This window comes from Coenobita brevimanus, chromosome 72, assembly GCF_032717465.1.
Source record: "Coenobita brevimanus isolate Jiangsu-jjx chromosome 72, ASM3271746v2, whole genome shotgun sequence".
Classification (NCBI taxonomy): Eukaryota; Metazoa; Arthropoda; class Malacostraca; order Decapoda; family Coenobitidae; genus Coenobita; species Coenobita brevimanus.
Window position 1 is genome coordinate 26,179,347 of NC_137025.1, and position 17,909 is coordinate 26,197,255.

The following is a 17,909-nucleotide window of genomic DNA, read 5'->3' on the forward strand; positions in this document are numbered from 1 at the left end:
GTCGTGACGAGTGGATGAACGATTTTTCGCTCGTTGCCATGCCTAAAAACACATAGTTACACCCATTATCTCCACCTAGACAGAAAATACAATCTTTTCCTCTCTTGCAATACACACACAACCACCCTGTTTACGAGACAGCAATATATGTTGCGAAAATAACAAGGTAAAATGATAAAGATGAACATAAAATGATAAAGATGAACATGCTATTACGGAAAAGATGTTTTTCCCCCGTCAGTAAACGAATTTATTTCTGCTTTGTATCTGTATTTGTAATAATTAGACTTATTCTTAGGTCTGAAGCTGCATTACGATTCTATTTTTAGCCATGCTCGTGGTGTGGGAGCTCGAAGTTGCGACTCAACTTCCGTATTGCTAAACGGATCTGACTCCACTTTATTCTCCCGTGGCAGTCTAACCTTGGAGGACGTGCAATTTTCTCATTTAGGACTGAAATTTCAACTCTCGCTCCCTTTTCCAAGCATGAGCACAACGATAACTTAAAAAATAACCCGAAACTACCATAAACATATTTTATATCAAAAAGGTGATAAGTATTCATAACATTTTTTTTTTCCAGCCTTTCCTAACAGATTATGTACTGAAATCATTCAATATCATCATATCACATATATGCACAACACTTCAGCACCAATCGCATTGTTTTGGGAGGTAAAAAAAAAAAATAAAACCTGCCCAGTTGGGTTGCGACAGCGCCCCTGGGCGGCTATATCGATTGCCGATATTTCTGCAACTTCTGCGCTCCATTGCAAGCCACAAAATGCGTCTAGGAAGCTGGGATTTGCACTGTTAGGTGCATCTGAACATTCTCTTCAATATGAAAAGAAAAAAAAATCAATTATCGAAACTTCAAAAAATGGCCCCGGTGTCGGCCTGGTGTGCACTGAAAATTCTGGGCCTTCGGCCACGGAGGGGATTAGAGTATATATATATATATATATATATATATATATATATATATATATATATATATATATATATATAGATCATCATCAGCCGTTTAAGTATCCACTGCAGGACCGGCCTATCCCGACCGAAGTCGGGACGTTACAGCCAATGTATCTCTACCAAGTGGCTTAGGCTGTCTGGTAGAGATTGTATGTAGGGTGAGAAGTGCTTGTAAGTGATCTTGTAATGTTGTAGTGGCTTTGGATGTGTGTGTAATCTGTGAACCAAGTGTAGTCGGCCCGTGCAAGCTAACTGGGTGAAAGCATACTTCATAATCACCGACAGTGGTTCAACCACAGCACTCCTTGCGTCCGCCAAACTAGTACTTGGCTGGGTGATCACTCTCAAAGTTTATTACCTTGTCGGGGCACGAACCCTGACTCACCTGGGTACGAAACGCACACTTTACCACTATACCACAGAGGCATATATATATATATATATATATATATATATATATATAAATATATATATATATATATATATATATATATATATATAGATAGATAGACAGATATACTGAATATATATAATATATATATATATATATATATATATATATATATATATATATATATATATATAGATAGATAGATAGACAGATATACTGAATATATATAATATATATATATATATATATATATATATATATATATATATAAATATACTGAATATATATATATATATGTATATATATATATATATATATATATATATATATATATATATATATATCATCATCAGTCGTTTGAATCTCCATTGCAGGCCCGGCCTATCACGAACGAAGTCGGGACGATACAGCCAATGTATCTCTACCAAGTGGCTTAGGCTGTCTGGCAGAGATTGTATGTAGCTGTCTACTAATACCAAGTCGGTTCACTTTCCGTCAGTGCGCATGGAGGCGTGGCTTGTGTGACGTCAGCTGGCTTAAGTAACACAAAATTTGTAACAGGGCAGACTCAAATTAAACATTTATGATAATGGGAAATCAAGAATGGGAAGAAGTGCTGACTCGTTTAACTCTATAATATAGCAGTAGGTTCCCTCACACATTTCAGTCCCTGCCCTCACTTCTCCGGACTGAAAATGTGTCCTGGTCTGCTAAGTGAAGCAAGCATACACTCACCGTCATGGTCAGGAGTCAACTGAACACTGGGGTTTCATGCCAGAGCCAGTCGATGTCACTCCGATTCTCTGCCCCCTGCGCGAGTTTGGAGCTGTTTTAGAAGGAAGTGATCCGACTTGGTATTAGTAGACTTAGGTATGTAGCGTCAAAAATGCTTGTATGTGTACTTGTAATGTTTTAGTGGCTTTGGATGTGTGTATAATCTGTGACCCAAGTGTAGTCGGCCCGCGCAAGCCAACTGGATGCAAGAATACTTCATAGTAAGCGACACTCATGCAGTCACAGAACTCCTTCTGTCTGCCAAAGTAGAACGTGGCTGGGTGAATACTCCCAAAGTTCATATTCCCGGCGTGGTGCAAACCCTGGGTCACCCGTGCATGAAACGCAAACTTTACCACTGTACCACAGAGACATATATATATATATATATATATATATATATATATATATATATATATATGTACAGTCTCTCTCTCTCTCTCTCTCTCTCTCTCTCTCTATATATATATATATATATATATATATATATATATATATGTATTTATATATATATCTCATCTTTCATCTCATCAGCTGTTTGAGTGTCCACTGCAGGACCGGCCTATCCCTACCGAAGTAGGGACGACACAGCCAGTGTATCTCTAACAAGTGGTTTGACTGTCTAGTAGAGATTGTATGTAAGGTGAGAAGTGCTTGTAAGTGTATTTCTTTTGTTGGAATGGCTTTGAAGTGTATGTAGTCTATGAATCAAGTGTAATCGGCCCGTGCAAGCCTACTGGGTGGAAGGATACTTTATAGTATGCGACACTGGTTCAACCACAGCACCCCTTGTGTCCGCCAATGGAGTACGTGGTCAGAAGAACGCTCCCAAAGCTTTTTACCCCGGCGGGGCGCGAACCCTCGTTCTTTAGTGTATGAAGACGCATACTGTACCACAGAGGCTCTAATATATATATATATATATATATATATATACTGTCTGTATCTATGTATGTATATACCCTGCAGGGAAACGTCGTCTGTGGCATTTTGGAGCTGAGAGTTAGGATTCCCTCAGGCAGAACTTCTTTGATTTTCCATGGAATGATTATTGCTTCCATGGCCGCAAGCCATCTGAGTGTGCCTTGCACATTACGGAGGTTATTCTCTCGGGTATGGAAGCATACATTCCTTTCTCATAAGCTTTGACTAACGCAAGAAAGCCTTGGTTTAATCACTCTTATTCTAATGCTGTCTGGAACAAGGAGAGGGCCTACAAATGGTACTGGAGGCAACCCACCCCTTAATCACATCATCTTTACGTTTCTGCCCGGAATCGTGCTAAGTCTGTTCTTCGCTCTGCTAAAAATAATATCATCCATACTAAATGCTCTCAACTCTCCAACTCGAATTCTTCCTGCTCCTTCTGGCACCTTGCCAAAAACCTTTCTAACAACTTTACCTCATCATCTTTCCCTCCTCTTCTCTACTCTGATGGTTCTGTAGCTATTTCTTCTACTGATAAAGCAGATCTCTTTGCACAGACTTTCTCCTCCAATTCCACCTTAGATTATTCCGGTGCTGTTCCTCCATCACTTCCCCCCTCTGACTTCCTCATGGCTGACATTAAAATTTCTTCAGCTGATGTATTTTCTGCCATCACTGGCCTCAATACTAACAAGGCATATGGGCCTGATGGGGTCCCTCCTGTTGTTCTCAGGAACTGTGCTTCTGTGCTTACACCCTGCCTAGGCAAACTCTTTCACCTTTGTCTGTCAGCTTGTACCTTTCCTTCTTGCTGGAAGTTTGCTCTCATTCAGCCAGTCCCAAACAAGGGTGACCACTCTCAACCCTCCAACTATCGTCCAATTGCTTTAACGTCGTGTATTTGAAAAGTTTTCGAGTCAACTCTCAATAGAAAAATTTTAGGCATCTTTCCTATCACAACCTTCTTTCTGATCGTAAGTACGGATTCTGTCAGGGACGCTCCACTGGCGATCTTCTCACCTACCTTTCAGACTCCTGGTCATCCTCCTTTCGGGACTTTGGCGAAAGCTTTGCCATTGCACTTGACATCTCAAAGGCTTTCGATCGAGTCTGGCATAAATCTTTAATTTCCAAACTACCCTCTGACGGTTTCTCTCCTTCTATCTGTGCCTTCATCGCTATCTTCCTTTCTGGTCGTTCTATAGCAGCTGTTGTAGACGGCCATTGTTCTTCTCCTAGATCTATCGACAGTGGTGTTCCTCAGGGCTCTGTCCTATCACCAACTCTCTTCCTTTTATTCATCAATGACCTTCTAAGCTGTACATCTAATCCTATGCACTCATCACTGATGACTGCACCCTTCACCTTTCCATTCGGTTCCTGCAACGCCCATCTCAGCAGTTACTTCAACAAACAAGAGATGAGGCTATGGCACACCTAATGTCTGACTTGGCTCGTATCTCTGACTGGGGTAAAAATAATCAGGTTGTTTTTAATGCATCTAAGACTCTGTTCTTACACCTATCAACCCGACAAAATCTTCCACAGGTATACCCACTAATGTTTAATACTATTCATCTTAATCCTCCATCATCCTTGAACATGCTTGGTTTCATTTACTTGGGACTTATATTGGAAAGATCATATTACATCTCTTGTAAAATCTGCTTCCAAGAGATTGGGTGTGCTAAGCCGACTCCATTCGTTCTTTACCCCTGCACAATTGTTGACTCTATACAGGGGTTTTATCCGCCCCTGTGTGGAGTACAACTCCCATGTGTGGGGAGGTTCCCCACATACAGCTCTTCTCAATAGAGTGGAGTCAAAGGCTTTTCGTCTCAATAACTCTTCTCCTCCTATTGACTCCCTTCTACCTCTGTCTCTTCACTGCACTGTTGCATCTTTATCTTTTTTCTTTCGCTACTTTAATGGTCACTGTTCCTCTGAACTGTCTGCATGCATTCCTCCACTTCTACGACGGGCACATAGCACCCGTCTAGCAGCAAACTCTCATCCCTTTTCTGTCCAACTCTCTAATGCAAGAGTTAACCTTTACTCCCAGTCTTTCATTTATGCAACAGGTCAACTCTGGAACTGCCTCCCTCTTTCTGTATTTCCTGCTGCCTATGATCTGCAGTCTTTCAAACGCACTGTGTCCAGGCATCTCGAAATGATAGGATCTTGAATTTGGCTCTCTATTGTACTTTTTTTTTCTCTTGGAGGGAGCTGTTTTGCGGGCTCATGGCCTTTGGTTCCTTCTTCCTCGCATAATATATATATATATATATATATCCCGAGGCCCTAATGCCGCTATGGGTGGTCGCAGGCAAAACGACTCCAAATCGCTCTGTCTCCCACCATTTGACTTCCCTCCCTGCAACTCACTCCCCCCTCCCTCATATACCTCTCAACTCCATCCCTCCACCTCATCTTCGGTCTACCCCTCCCTCTTCCTCCCTCCACCTCACCTACATATACCCTCTTAGTCAGTCTTTCATTCTCCATTCTCTCCACATGTCCAAACACCTCAGCGTATTTCTCTTCATCTTCTCAACCACATCCACATCCACCCCACAACGTTCCTTCACTTCTTCATTCGTCAATTTGTCCCTCCATATCACTCCACATGCTCCTCTCGAGTAACTCATTTCCACTGCTCTCACTCTTGACTTGTTCCTCTCTTCCAAGGTCCATGCCTTGCTTCCATACTTCAGGGTAGGGATCACCATACTATCGTGCAGTGACTTCTTAACTTCCATACTCATCTCCCTGTTTCTCATCACTGCTTTCAGTGAACCAACAATCTTCCTTCCCTGCTGTACCCTTTCACACACTTCATCCCCCAACGATCCATGCATACTCATCACACTACCCAAGTACTAGAATGCACTCACATTCTCCATATCCTCACCATCCAACCTCACTTTACATTCTGTGACTTCATTCCTCTCAAACACCATAACCTTACTCTTATTTACATTATCTTTCAGATTCGTCTTCCTACACACTGTCCCAAATTAATTCACCCAACGCTGCAACTCCCATTCATCTTCACTCAACAATACTGTGTTACCAGCAAACAGCAACACCGGAATCTTCCAAATCTCTCCCACATTCATTAGAGCCACCCCCACATCCACTACCCTATCTTGCACCTCCTTTACAACCCCATCCATGTATATGTTAAACAGCCATGGAGATATCACACAACCCTGTTTCAGTCCCACACTGAAATCAAAGAACTCACTCAGGTCACTATCCACTCGCACCGTAGCCCTAGCTCCCTCGTACATACTCTTCACAGCACTCAACTATTTCCCCTCCACTCCATATATTCTTAATACCTTCCACATACCTTGCCTATCTATTCTGTCATAAGCTTTCTCCAAGTCCATGAAGGCAGCATACACTTTGTTTCCCTTCTCTAGATACTTCTCCACTAAACATCTTAGAACAAATATCTGATCTACACACCCTTTTCCCTTCCTAAATCCCCCTTGTTCTTCTCAAGCTAGCTCCTCTGTCATATGCCTAATACAATCAATGAATATTCTATCATATATTTTTCTAGTCACACTAAGAAGGCAAATACCTCTATGGTTACCACATACTTCTCTCTCCCTTTTTCCTTTTTATAAAGGAAAAATTATACCTGATTTCCAGTCCTCTGGAACCCTTCCCTCTTCCCAAGCCAATCTACACAACTTCCATATCCACTCCACAACAATCTCACCCCCATACCTCAGCATTTCACCACACACTTCATCAAATCCTGGGACCTTTCCCAGCTTGACCTTCATTGCTTCCACTATTTCTGCCCTACTGATCTCTTCCTCCCTCCACTCATCTGTTCTTCTCCAGCCATTCCCCAGCCACTTATACTAGCACTGCTCTCACCTTCTACATTCAACAAATCCTCAAAGTGCTCCCTCCATCTCCTCAATTTCTCTCTCTTCTCCACCAACAATTTATTATTCCTATCTTTCACTCCCCTACTATTTCCCCTTTCACACTGCCTTACTTTCTTTACCTCCTTCCAAAACAATTTCTTACTCTCCCTCCGTTTTACACTCAGATTCCTCCCAAATTCTTCATCCACTTTCTTCTTACTCTCCTTTACCGGTCTCTTCATCTCCCTTCTGCTCACATATACCTCTCTCTTCTCTCTCTCATCTTCTCCCCTACCTCTACTTGCTAGCCATTCACTATATGCCTTCTTCTTTTGTTCCACAGCTCGTTTCACCTGATCATTCCACCATGCTGTCCCTTGCACACCCTTGCATCTCCTCCTCACTCCACAAACCACCTCACACGCTGCGCCTATCTCTTCCGTGAATATCTTACATAAGTCTTCCACCCCTTCCATCTGCTCTAACTCATACCTTCCCAATCTTTCTTCCACTGTGCTCTTATACTCTGCCATTTTCTCACTATCTTGCAGCTTTTCCACCCTTCTCACAGGAGCTGTTTCCTCCGGTCTTCCCATTTGTCTCTTCAACCATTTTCTTTGCAGCTTTACCTTGGCCATCACTAAGTGATGGTCCGAGACTCCATTCCCCCATGCTCTCCACACTCTTGCATCCTACACTTCTCATTCGCTCATCCACACACACGTAGTCTATCATTGCCTTTCGTTCAACAAGTTCACCATCCATTCTCCTCATTACTCTCCATGTATACCTATGGATCATCTGCCGAAAGTAGGTGTTAGCTATTGCTAACCCCTTACCAACACAGATGTCCACCAAAGCATTACCATTCCCATCTACTTCAGTTGGCACAGCCCACTTACCAACCACTCCATCCACTCGTACATTCCCAACTTTGCCATTCATGTCTCCAATCAAAAGCACTCTCTCGCTCCTCTCAGATTTGTCCATACATGCTTCTACAGTCGCCCAAAACTCATCTTTCACTCTTGCCACTCGATCCTCTGTCGGGGCATACACACATACAATTGCCCACACTTGTATACCTACTTTCATCCTCACCCATACAATCCTTCACCCACTGTTCCATACTCTCTTATATTCTCCTTCCACTTCTTGCTTATCATCAGACATACTCCTTCTCTTGCCCTCTCATTCTCATTGACTCCCGCACATATACCTAAACCATATTCCCATTCTCTCACCCTTTCACCTTGCCATTTAGTTTCCGTCAATCCACATATATCCACCCTTGGATCCTCAAGCACCTGAACAATCTATCTCTTTCGCTTCATCATTCACTCCTCTCACATTCCATGTCCCCACCCTCAGAATGTCCTTTGTCCATTCCTTAGTCGTCAAAGTATGGTCCGTCCTGGTTCGAGGCGCTTTATTTGCTTGTTTAGTTAGTTCTTTTTACGAGATGGGGCACTAACTCACCATCTACCCTTTAAGTCGCCTCATACGACAAGCAGGGATACTGGGGGAGTGCTCTTGAAACCCCCCTTCCCCCGAGGGGTATATATATATATATATATATATATATATATATATATATATACTGTACTGAGAGATAGAATAATATATATATATATATATATATATATATATATATATATATAGTTACAAAGCTGGGAATAGCGCCGCTACTATTTTAATAGCGGTGGTAGTAACGCCATTACTTTTTTTTTTGCCAGTAGCGGAACTGAGAGCGCTGCTACTTTTTGGCCGAACTCGCGCGTTACCGCGCTCTTCGCTACTCACGAGATGATTACGGGTCCGGAGTCGGTGAGTACATACAGATATGCCAACGGTTTGTTGTATTCATTAACCCGCCCCATCCCGACCACTTTTCCACCACTGACTCCCCCCAATCCCGACCATTTTAACCCGTCACGTCCCGAGGGTTTCCGCACCTCCGACATCCCCCAGTCCCGAGGTATTTTCGAATTTTTTTTTTTTGGCTCAAACCTTCACTTTTGGTGAGAAACATCGAAAATTCATAGAGAAATCGCTCACCCGAGGTTTAAAGTACTCGATACAGGTAGGAGTACCTCCTTACCTTTCTGGGTTTTCTATCAGGCTGGCACCAAAGAAAACGAGTTCTATGGGAGGATAACTATTTCACACCACTCATAAACGGTATTTATTTATTTATTTGGTATGAATTTATATGTAGTACGAGAGTATATTGGTTTTCAAGCGGTAATATAGGCATTATAAGCATTGTTTCACTCACTAATACCTGACATTTTTTTGCCACATTACCTGATCATCATTTCTAACTGTTTCTTCCTCTAATGTAATGTAAAGTTTGTCCTCCACATTGTCATTGATTGGGGAATCACCCTGGCCCTGAATTTCGTACCATGGCATGACATGGCTATACTGGCCAGGTCACTGATAACAGGTGAATTGCTGAGACAATGGCATGCAGAAGGGGGGAGGAGGTCATGCTGGGTAAGGCACTGTCCCTGCCTGGCATCTTGTAGAGGAAGGTGTCACGTGTATACGTACCAAAAATCACTCACGAAAATTGAAAATTATGCAAATTAAGGACCTTGCAATTTTTTCGCGTTTATGAACGTCGACGGGATTGGCAGTGACAAAACGTGTGGACGTTAAAGAACGTCGACGGGACGCCGCGAGTTAATGACGAAAAATAATACTTTCGTCAAATCTGTCAATGATGTTTGTTCTACATTACAGTAGTAATTTATTAATTATTATTTATTAGTAATGTCCAATAATTAGACAGGACTTTGCTAGTTAATTATCGATCATTTAAATTACGTAACTGGCAGCTTGGCGAGCAGCACACACACACACACACACACACACACACACACACATGCACACACACACACACACACACACACACACACACACACTAACTATCCCCGTCGCTAACTCCCGCTCTCTCCCCCACTCTTTCAAACAAATTCCCACTCTCTACGCTATTATTTCGTAACAGTATGTAACTTTCAGTTTAATGTAATGTAAAAAAATACTACTGTATAAATACCCTTTAAAAGAAAGCTGCAGTTCACTTTTACTTTCGTTTTCGTACATATCTTAAATAGGTGTAATTGAAAATATAATAACTCTGTATAATATGTATCAATGGTAGGCCACATTTTTTTGCCATTTATTTATGTATGTAACTTTCAGTAGGTGTACCAGGTAACAATGTAAATGAACATTTGTTACATTTATACCGTAAATACCTTTTTCCTGTACTTTCAGCTCTAAGCTTCACTAATGTGATACCGACATGTATATTATATATATATATATATATATATAAGTGTATATACCAGTATATATATATATATATATATATATATATATATATATATATATATATATATAAGTATATATACCAGTATATATATATATATATATAGATATATATATATATATATATATATATATATATAATATATATATATATATATATATATATATATATATATATATATATATACATATATATATATATATATATATATATATATATATATATATATATATATATATATACTGACATTACCGGTACACAACATAACCATTCAAACTAATATTATCAAAACCGTATACAGTGTATTGCTACATCACAGATTTTTGTTAACCTTTCCTTCGTGAACCTTTTTCTTATCTTAAGTAGCGGGAGCGCTGCTTCATTTCACATTAAGTAGCGAAACCAGTAACGCCGCTACTTTTTCAAGCTAGTAAAGGGAATGGGAGCGCCGCTGCTTTTTATTAGTAGCGTTCCCAGCTTTCTATAGTTACAGTACATATAAGCCTGGAAACGATATACGCTGGGTGGTAACCATATCAACATATTGGTGCCTGATGCTCTAGTGGGTTTAGTCCCTGCAGGTGTATGTGTTTGTTAAGGATTTACATCCAAATGAAGGTTAAAGTTTTTTGCTCACGTAAAGTCACTGACGACCAAGCAACTCATAGTTCTCCCCTTATTTGAGGACAAAGTAGCCTTGCCCTGATTCCCTTATGCAGTATATGATTGGGTACTAAAGGACTGAATGACAAAAATGGATAAACTGTTCAATACAACACCAAAGACTTCAGAGGAACACTGATATGTCATCTCTATGAATTCCTGTTCAATGTTAACCTTAGGTTGGGTTTTCTGCTGTATGATATTGTGCCGTAACAGATATTATGATACTGATAATGATTCTAAAATTTCTTTCAGGCAGCAGTATTAGGATTCTACTAGATTCTGCCACTCTTGTGATCACACACTACTTCACCTCCTGGAGGACTCTGGCCATTTCCATCGCCTTGTCAGGCATCGGCGTCGGACAAATGGTAATGGCGCCAGTCATCACCATGCTGCTGGAGGAGTATGGCTTCAGGGGGGCCACACTTATACTGGGAGGCATTGCCCTAAACTGCTGTGTTGCCGCAATGGTCTTCCACCCTGTTGAGTGGCACAGAAAAAACTCACACACCATAATTACTGGAGACAGTAAAAAGGAGGAGACAACTGTAATCACAACTAAACGAGGTGAAGAAAGTTGTTTAAGGAGAATACTGCGCATCGCTCTCACCAATATGAAGATGTTTAAATCATCAAGTGTTTCCATCGTTGCCTCTAAAATGGCCTTATCTGTATCTGTGTTTTTTAATGTGTTCACCACTGTGCCATTTGCAATGCAGCAAGAGGGATTTGGCGCTCGGGAGTCGTCTTTCTGCATATTAGTGGCCGGCGGATGCAACCTTGGTGCCAGAGTGCTAACTGCTTTCCTCAGTTGTTGTCCCAAACTACGAGTTCGGATCGTGTTCACTTGTGGCGTCTTTCTCGCGGCTATTGCTCTCATAGGTAAGATTAGCATTACCTACAATATATGTGACACTGAAATTTAGAATCCTATACAGAAGACTGAGACTAACTCTTGGAGTGTATGTGAGTAAGGCTTAGGGGGAGCGCATTATTAGAAGAGGACCAAGGATGAAATGAAGGGATGGAGTGGAGAGGTAATATGAGAATGGGTTTTGAGTTGGAGGCAGGGCAGCCAAATAGTATAGTGTTCAGGACTATATGAGGCGATGTGTTTGTGGCCACCCCTAACGAGATTAAAGCGTCTGGTAATAGATGGATAAATAGACTCATACTTTAAAAACTCTTATTTTAGATAGTAAATTGAAGTAGCATTGCTAATATATTGATAAAGAAGCCTGTTGTATTACATCTGTTTGACTCGTTTTGAGAAAAAGGATGTTCTGAATCATTTGCCTAATTTCTAAATTGATTAATATTAATTAATATACAAAGAAAATTGTCATAGTGGTATAGTAAGGACTTATATACTAGTTGTAAGAAATCAAATAAATAAAGGAAATAAAGGACGAAAGGGAATCTCAAAGTTGTTAAATGGTTCAGGAAGAGAGTGGAAGAAAGGATTAATGATGACTCTATATCATTTGAACCAAAAGTATTAGAAGAATGTATTTAAAGAGTCTACTGAAAGATGGAGCGAATTGTACTTTTATATAAATTAGATTTATTAAAAAAGAAAAAAAAAATTCAGTTTGGTGCAAAACTACTCCATGTAATTTCCCAGTACAATTGAATCTCTTTACGAGTTGCCACTGGTGTGTTCAAGTTAAGAAAAAGTGTTATTTTAACCCACATACCATTATTTTTATTGTAAAACTTATAATGCACATCTCAGTTATTTGGGGCGTGAATTTTTATGATGATCAAACAAATAAGACGTAGAAAAAATTAGGTGTCTTTATTAATAATCGCCCCAGTAACTGCTGTGATCATTCATTTCACAAATAAATGAGACTTATACGTCTTTAGCAATAACAAGTATAATTCCTTTGTACTGATGCGGGATACTGTCACGACAATTCCGCCAGAAACACTGTCATGTGTAGGACTGCTAATGCTGTAACACTGTATCCTCACAAGTCTCCCCCCATCCACTCCTCCTTCCTTTCCGCCGCCCTCCCCCATCTACCCTGATTCCCAACCTATCCTTTTACGTGCACTGCAGTCGTTTGCCGCATTCGTGAGTCATGACTCCGTGTTTGCCAGGTAGTGTGAAGAAGAGAGTTTGGTCTTACTATAGCCTTCATTTTTCACCATGGCTGAAGCTACCAAGCCATTTACGTCATGCATGAGATACGTGAAATCTTGCCCTATTTAGGGCAGTTTGTGACTTTGATGGGCGTCAACTTTCATCATATAAAGATATAATGAAAATTTTTATTTTCGAAAAACATGGGTTAAAAGCAAGTCAAAGAAAGATATTGCTGCGAATGTACTTGTGATGAAACTTAGATTTTACAGCAAAGTTAATTCATTTGTGTTCCAAAGCATCAATTCCAATACTGTCAGATTAACGTATAATGGATATGATAAAAGAATATCATAAGAAATACAAAACTTTCCTGAAAGATTATACAGACCGAGAAAATAAAGCAAGCTTTCAAAATAAAGATAATGCATACATATTAGTTTTCGTCGCAGTGTGCAAATGTCCTTCTTATGATAGTCACAACTGCTCTAGAGGTGCAAAAGTTCCTGTCACAGACAGAAATTTCTTGATAGATCAATGGACAAACCGAACAATGATCATAAGAGGAGTAGATAGAAGAGCAATAGACAAACTGAAAAGAACTGCAGCCAGAAAAGCACGATATCAGCTCCAGAAAGAAATATCTTCTGCCTCATTGAGCATTTAGCCTACCAACTTTTGACATTTCAAAATTTATTTCATATCCCTGGGGGGCACCCGAGAAAAGTTTCGAAATGGGCTGGTATTCAAAATACATACTTGAAATGATTTTCGATTTATTTATAACACTATCCAATATATTCTCCCAAGAAAAGTTACCAAAGTCAGTGGAAAAATACAAATATATTTGACAGTTTCCACTTATTTCAACTTAACATGCTGGAGGGACCTAAAAATTCAAGTATGAGCCGAGATTTTAAGAACATTATTGTAATATATTTTGATATATTTCTGAGCCTACCCAATAGATTTTCCATAGAAATTACAGAAATCGAAGAAGAGAAATGAAAAATATTTAACATTTTCTAATTTATTATTAATTTAGTATGACAGGGTCACCTGGAAATAATGACTGAATAAACTGAATTTTCATCTCTAATATTACAACCTTTGCCTCACTATATATTTCATGTTTTCGAATAAGTTACAAGAGCAGCCATTTTCCCTGCATCCTACTGTGTGGGCGGGAATACTACTTTTATCTCTGGTTTTGCCAAGATCTCGATCAGTAATATATAATACCTTACTAAGTGTCAGTATCATGATTCATGGAATTGGGGAAGAAACAGGTGAGCACAAAAAGGGTTGACAATGATGAATACAATAAATGAAATCCATGAGGTAAACCGTGCTTTCTATTGCAGGATTCAACGTGGCTGAGAACCTGATTGGGAAGTGTACAGCACTGGGATTGATTGGTGCCAGTTACGGCATGACAGCGTCCCTGTACAGCCTCCTTATTATCGACGAGCTCGGCTTGCACATGCTGTCTTCAGTTCTCAGTATAAATAGTTTGTTAACGGGGATATACATCTTAATCATAGGCCCATTAGTAGGTAAGGTATAAGTGTAAACAACATATCGAAATCCATAATTGAAGCTCTATGATATTTTTAAGGCAGCAGGGGGCTTACAACGCCACGAAACCTTGTTCCAGTGCACACCTACAGCAGCGTAGAAGTATGGTCTAATTTTTCAAACACAGCCGGCAAAGATGTTTATGTTCATTGTAAAGCCGCCCCTCCGTCTCCCCCGCCTGCTACAAGCATTCTGGGGTAGGCAGCCATCGGATGTCCCACCGTATTATTAAATCTGGTTCGGGCAGAGGTTTACCTTTTTGAACAATTTCGTTTTCCTTTGTAAAAAATTACACACACACACACACACACACACACACACACACACACACACACTTTAACTGAAAAGAAAGTACTCAGCATTTTAAAGAATTCTAATGAAAACTACCGTAAAGCATGCCAACATTCTTAGTGGCATGCAGGATGGCCTCAGCACAGCTACAGTACACTGATTTACTGTGCAAGTTTCTATGATGAGTAACTGTCATACAAGAACAATAAGTCTTCATTATTTGGTGCTTTTATGGTTTGACACTTTATTCATAAATCCAGTTAACTTATTAATTCACAGCGTTGCTGCATAGGGGATTTGCTGGCAGGTTATATTTTGCAGCACTAGCCTCTGCCATCAGATCATAGTTACAGAGCTTATAGGTCCGCAGCCTGAGGTTCTTTCTCTGATTATTTTTGAAAATATGGAACTCCATCATATCATTCTATCACTTTAAAAGGACGCTGGACACCAATTGGTTAAAAAGTTTAAAAAAAAAAAAAAAAAAAAAGGGAAAGACATCTGGGGATATTGGCCCAAGTAACAATTATGCCAAGAGTAAAGTGGGTAAATCGATGAAGAAACAAAGGATTGCCACCGAGTTGGAAAGTGTTGGGAAGAAAGAAGACAAAGAAAGAAAAAAAAGGAAATAAAGAAGGTTTACACACCTAATTACGGACTTAAGGAACTAAAGGAAACAGATTTCGCTTTCTTTACATCCATATTTGATTTGACCTTAAATGCTATTTTTTCCTGACAAGTAGTTGTTGTAGCTCTACGTCCGATTCTAAAAAAATAGCTGTGTCTTGAGGACGCCTTTGACTCCTTTTTCCCATAGTATATACGTTATCATCTATAGCTATGAAACACATACTATTATTATAGTGGTGGTTCTTTGAGCAACATGATTTATTCTTTCTTTTTATTTGAACAAGCGAAAGCCAGAAATAAAGATATATCCCTTAAGATATGCAGGAACATTGTTTTTACATTCATGAGATCTTAGCCAGAAAGAAGTGCAGATTTACGAAGACATTTCTTCATTGACCAGTTCTGTCTTTATGAAAGACTGAGAATTCCAGTCCACTTTTGCATTATACATTTGGACAGAGACAGACTGAGCGTGTCAGTACTGATGAGGAGTTGGATATTCACTGTAATAAAGATGTAACGCAAAGCCGATATGTCAGGAAAACGTTGACCTTTGAAAGTACGATCCTTATTGGACAGAGCCATACCAATAGTTGTCTTCAACTACCATTAATGATTTCTTAAACAGGAACCTTTTTTTCAACATATCACCACATCATAATCATTTAAATGGATCATCTCTATAGTTATGGCTATGTAGCGATTTCATTGTCTTAGACCATGTCATTGGTTTCAGTGAATTTTTTATAACAGGTATGCTGTATGTTAAGCATATTTTTTGTATTCTAGCGGCTAGTTTTCATCCAGCATAGGAGGAATTTGATCTGAATGAGTTTTTATCTGCTTCGTCTATATATTTTTTCCTGTATTACATTTACCTAATGGAGAAGATATGTCAGACTAATATTACACTATTACTTAGGTATGATACGTGACCTGAGCGGCAGTTATGTGGCGAGTTTGTACTTCTGTGTCGTCGTTTTCCTGTTGTGTGGTGTACATGGTCTTCTCATACCCGCGGCCTTCGTCATGGATCAACATAGAGACACAGCACACCACCAGAAAGCCTCTCACCACCAACACACGGAGCACATGGCAGTGCAGGACATTCTCCAACACCCACAACAGACCACAAGCGGTGACCCTTACCAGCAAAGGATCCGGCAAGCCAAACCACATAATGAAAAGTCTTCATTGATTCGAAATTAGAATCACATTTCTTTTTTGAAGATATTATACAATGACATAAAAAGAAAGGCATATGCGTGACGTAATTAGCTTTCGTCATTGAACTGCGACATTAATCATGTAATTTATGGACACCTATTGAAAGAAAATGGTGATAGAAGATATATTCATTTGTTGTTTTAGTGTGTGGTTGTCTGGTGCCTTAATCTTCAATAATTCGACGATAGGTGTTGGGTTGTCAGTATTATTTACAATACGTTATTTGAACAACAAAGCTTATCATTAACCCCTTCAGTCTCATGATGTATAAACAAGTCTTATTTTTGCTGTCCACACGATTTTGTAAAGCTTAAGAGACTTTTGCACACCCACAAAAAGTTAAATATTACCTTCATTTGCACTTCAGAACAAGAAGTTACTCTGAAGATGAACAAAATCATTTGGAAGTAGAAAGAATATGCTAATATATTTCATCGCATTGAAGGGGTTAATTGGTCCCTGAAAATGACATAAACTAATCGCCTTGTAACGGTAAGAACTATAGTTTTACTGAGTGTGACATGCTGTATCATCCGGGCGTCATGGGAACTTGCTCGTGGGAATGAGAAAGACACCAACATCAGGCTTCAAACAACCAGCAAAAATCCGAAAAAGACAACATGCAGGACCGTATGAGCTAACTAACTGATGTAAATTTCCACATTTCAGGCAATAGCTGTATGGACAATGTCATACCGTCAAACACTGGTCTAAGGTAATACCCAAGATGGAACCACACAGTGTTCCCATGCACTAGATCGTATCAGGCCACTCGCTGACAGATAACTCAAGAGTTCCTTAGTCTTTAGAGTTCAGAGGTGAGGACGTTGTGTATAGAAATCCTAAAATAAATGGTGGACCAATCAGTAAAATCTTTCAGAAACTAAGGATGCCTCTGGATCTTGTGTCAGCCCCTTGCTACACAGAAGTAACTCCGTAGCTTCAGCCATATTATCTCTCCGGCTTCCATAAGCAGTATTGGACAGGAGAGGGGCAAAATGCCTCTGTAACCAAACAAAGGCCTGCATGATATAGAGCCCAAGGTGCGCAACCGGCCAGGGGTAGTCACAAGGAGGGAAAGGATATGGACAGTCTGGTAAGACGGGTGTACGAAAGGCTGAAAGTGAGGATAAA

General features: G+C 39.9%; 1 protein-coding gene across 1 annotated transcript in view; it reads left to right on the forward strand.

The window, feature by feature from the left end:
* Positions 1-17,451, forward strand: part of LOC145407082 (monocarboxylate transporter 1-like) — a 34,257-nt gene extending 16,806 nt beyond the window's left edge. Inside the window, exons 3-6 of the mRNA XM_080278106.1 lie at positions 11,213-11,842; positions 14,414-14,605; positions 16,471-16,711; positions 17,445-17,451. Coding sequence (XP_080134232.1) covers positions 11,213-11,842; positions 14,414-14,605; positions 16,471-16,711; positions 17,445-17,451 — 1,070 coding nt within the window. The remainder of the gene's footprint in view (positions 1-11,212; positions 11,843-14,413; positions 14,606-16,470; positions 16,712-17,444) is intronic.
* The last annotated feature ends 458 nt before the right edge of the window (positions 17,452-17,909 follow it).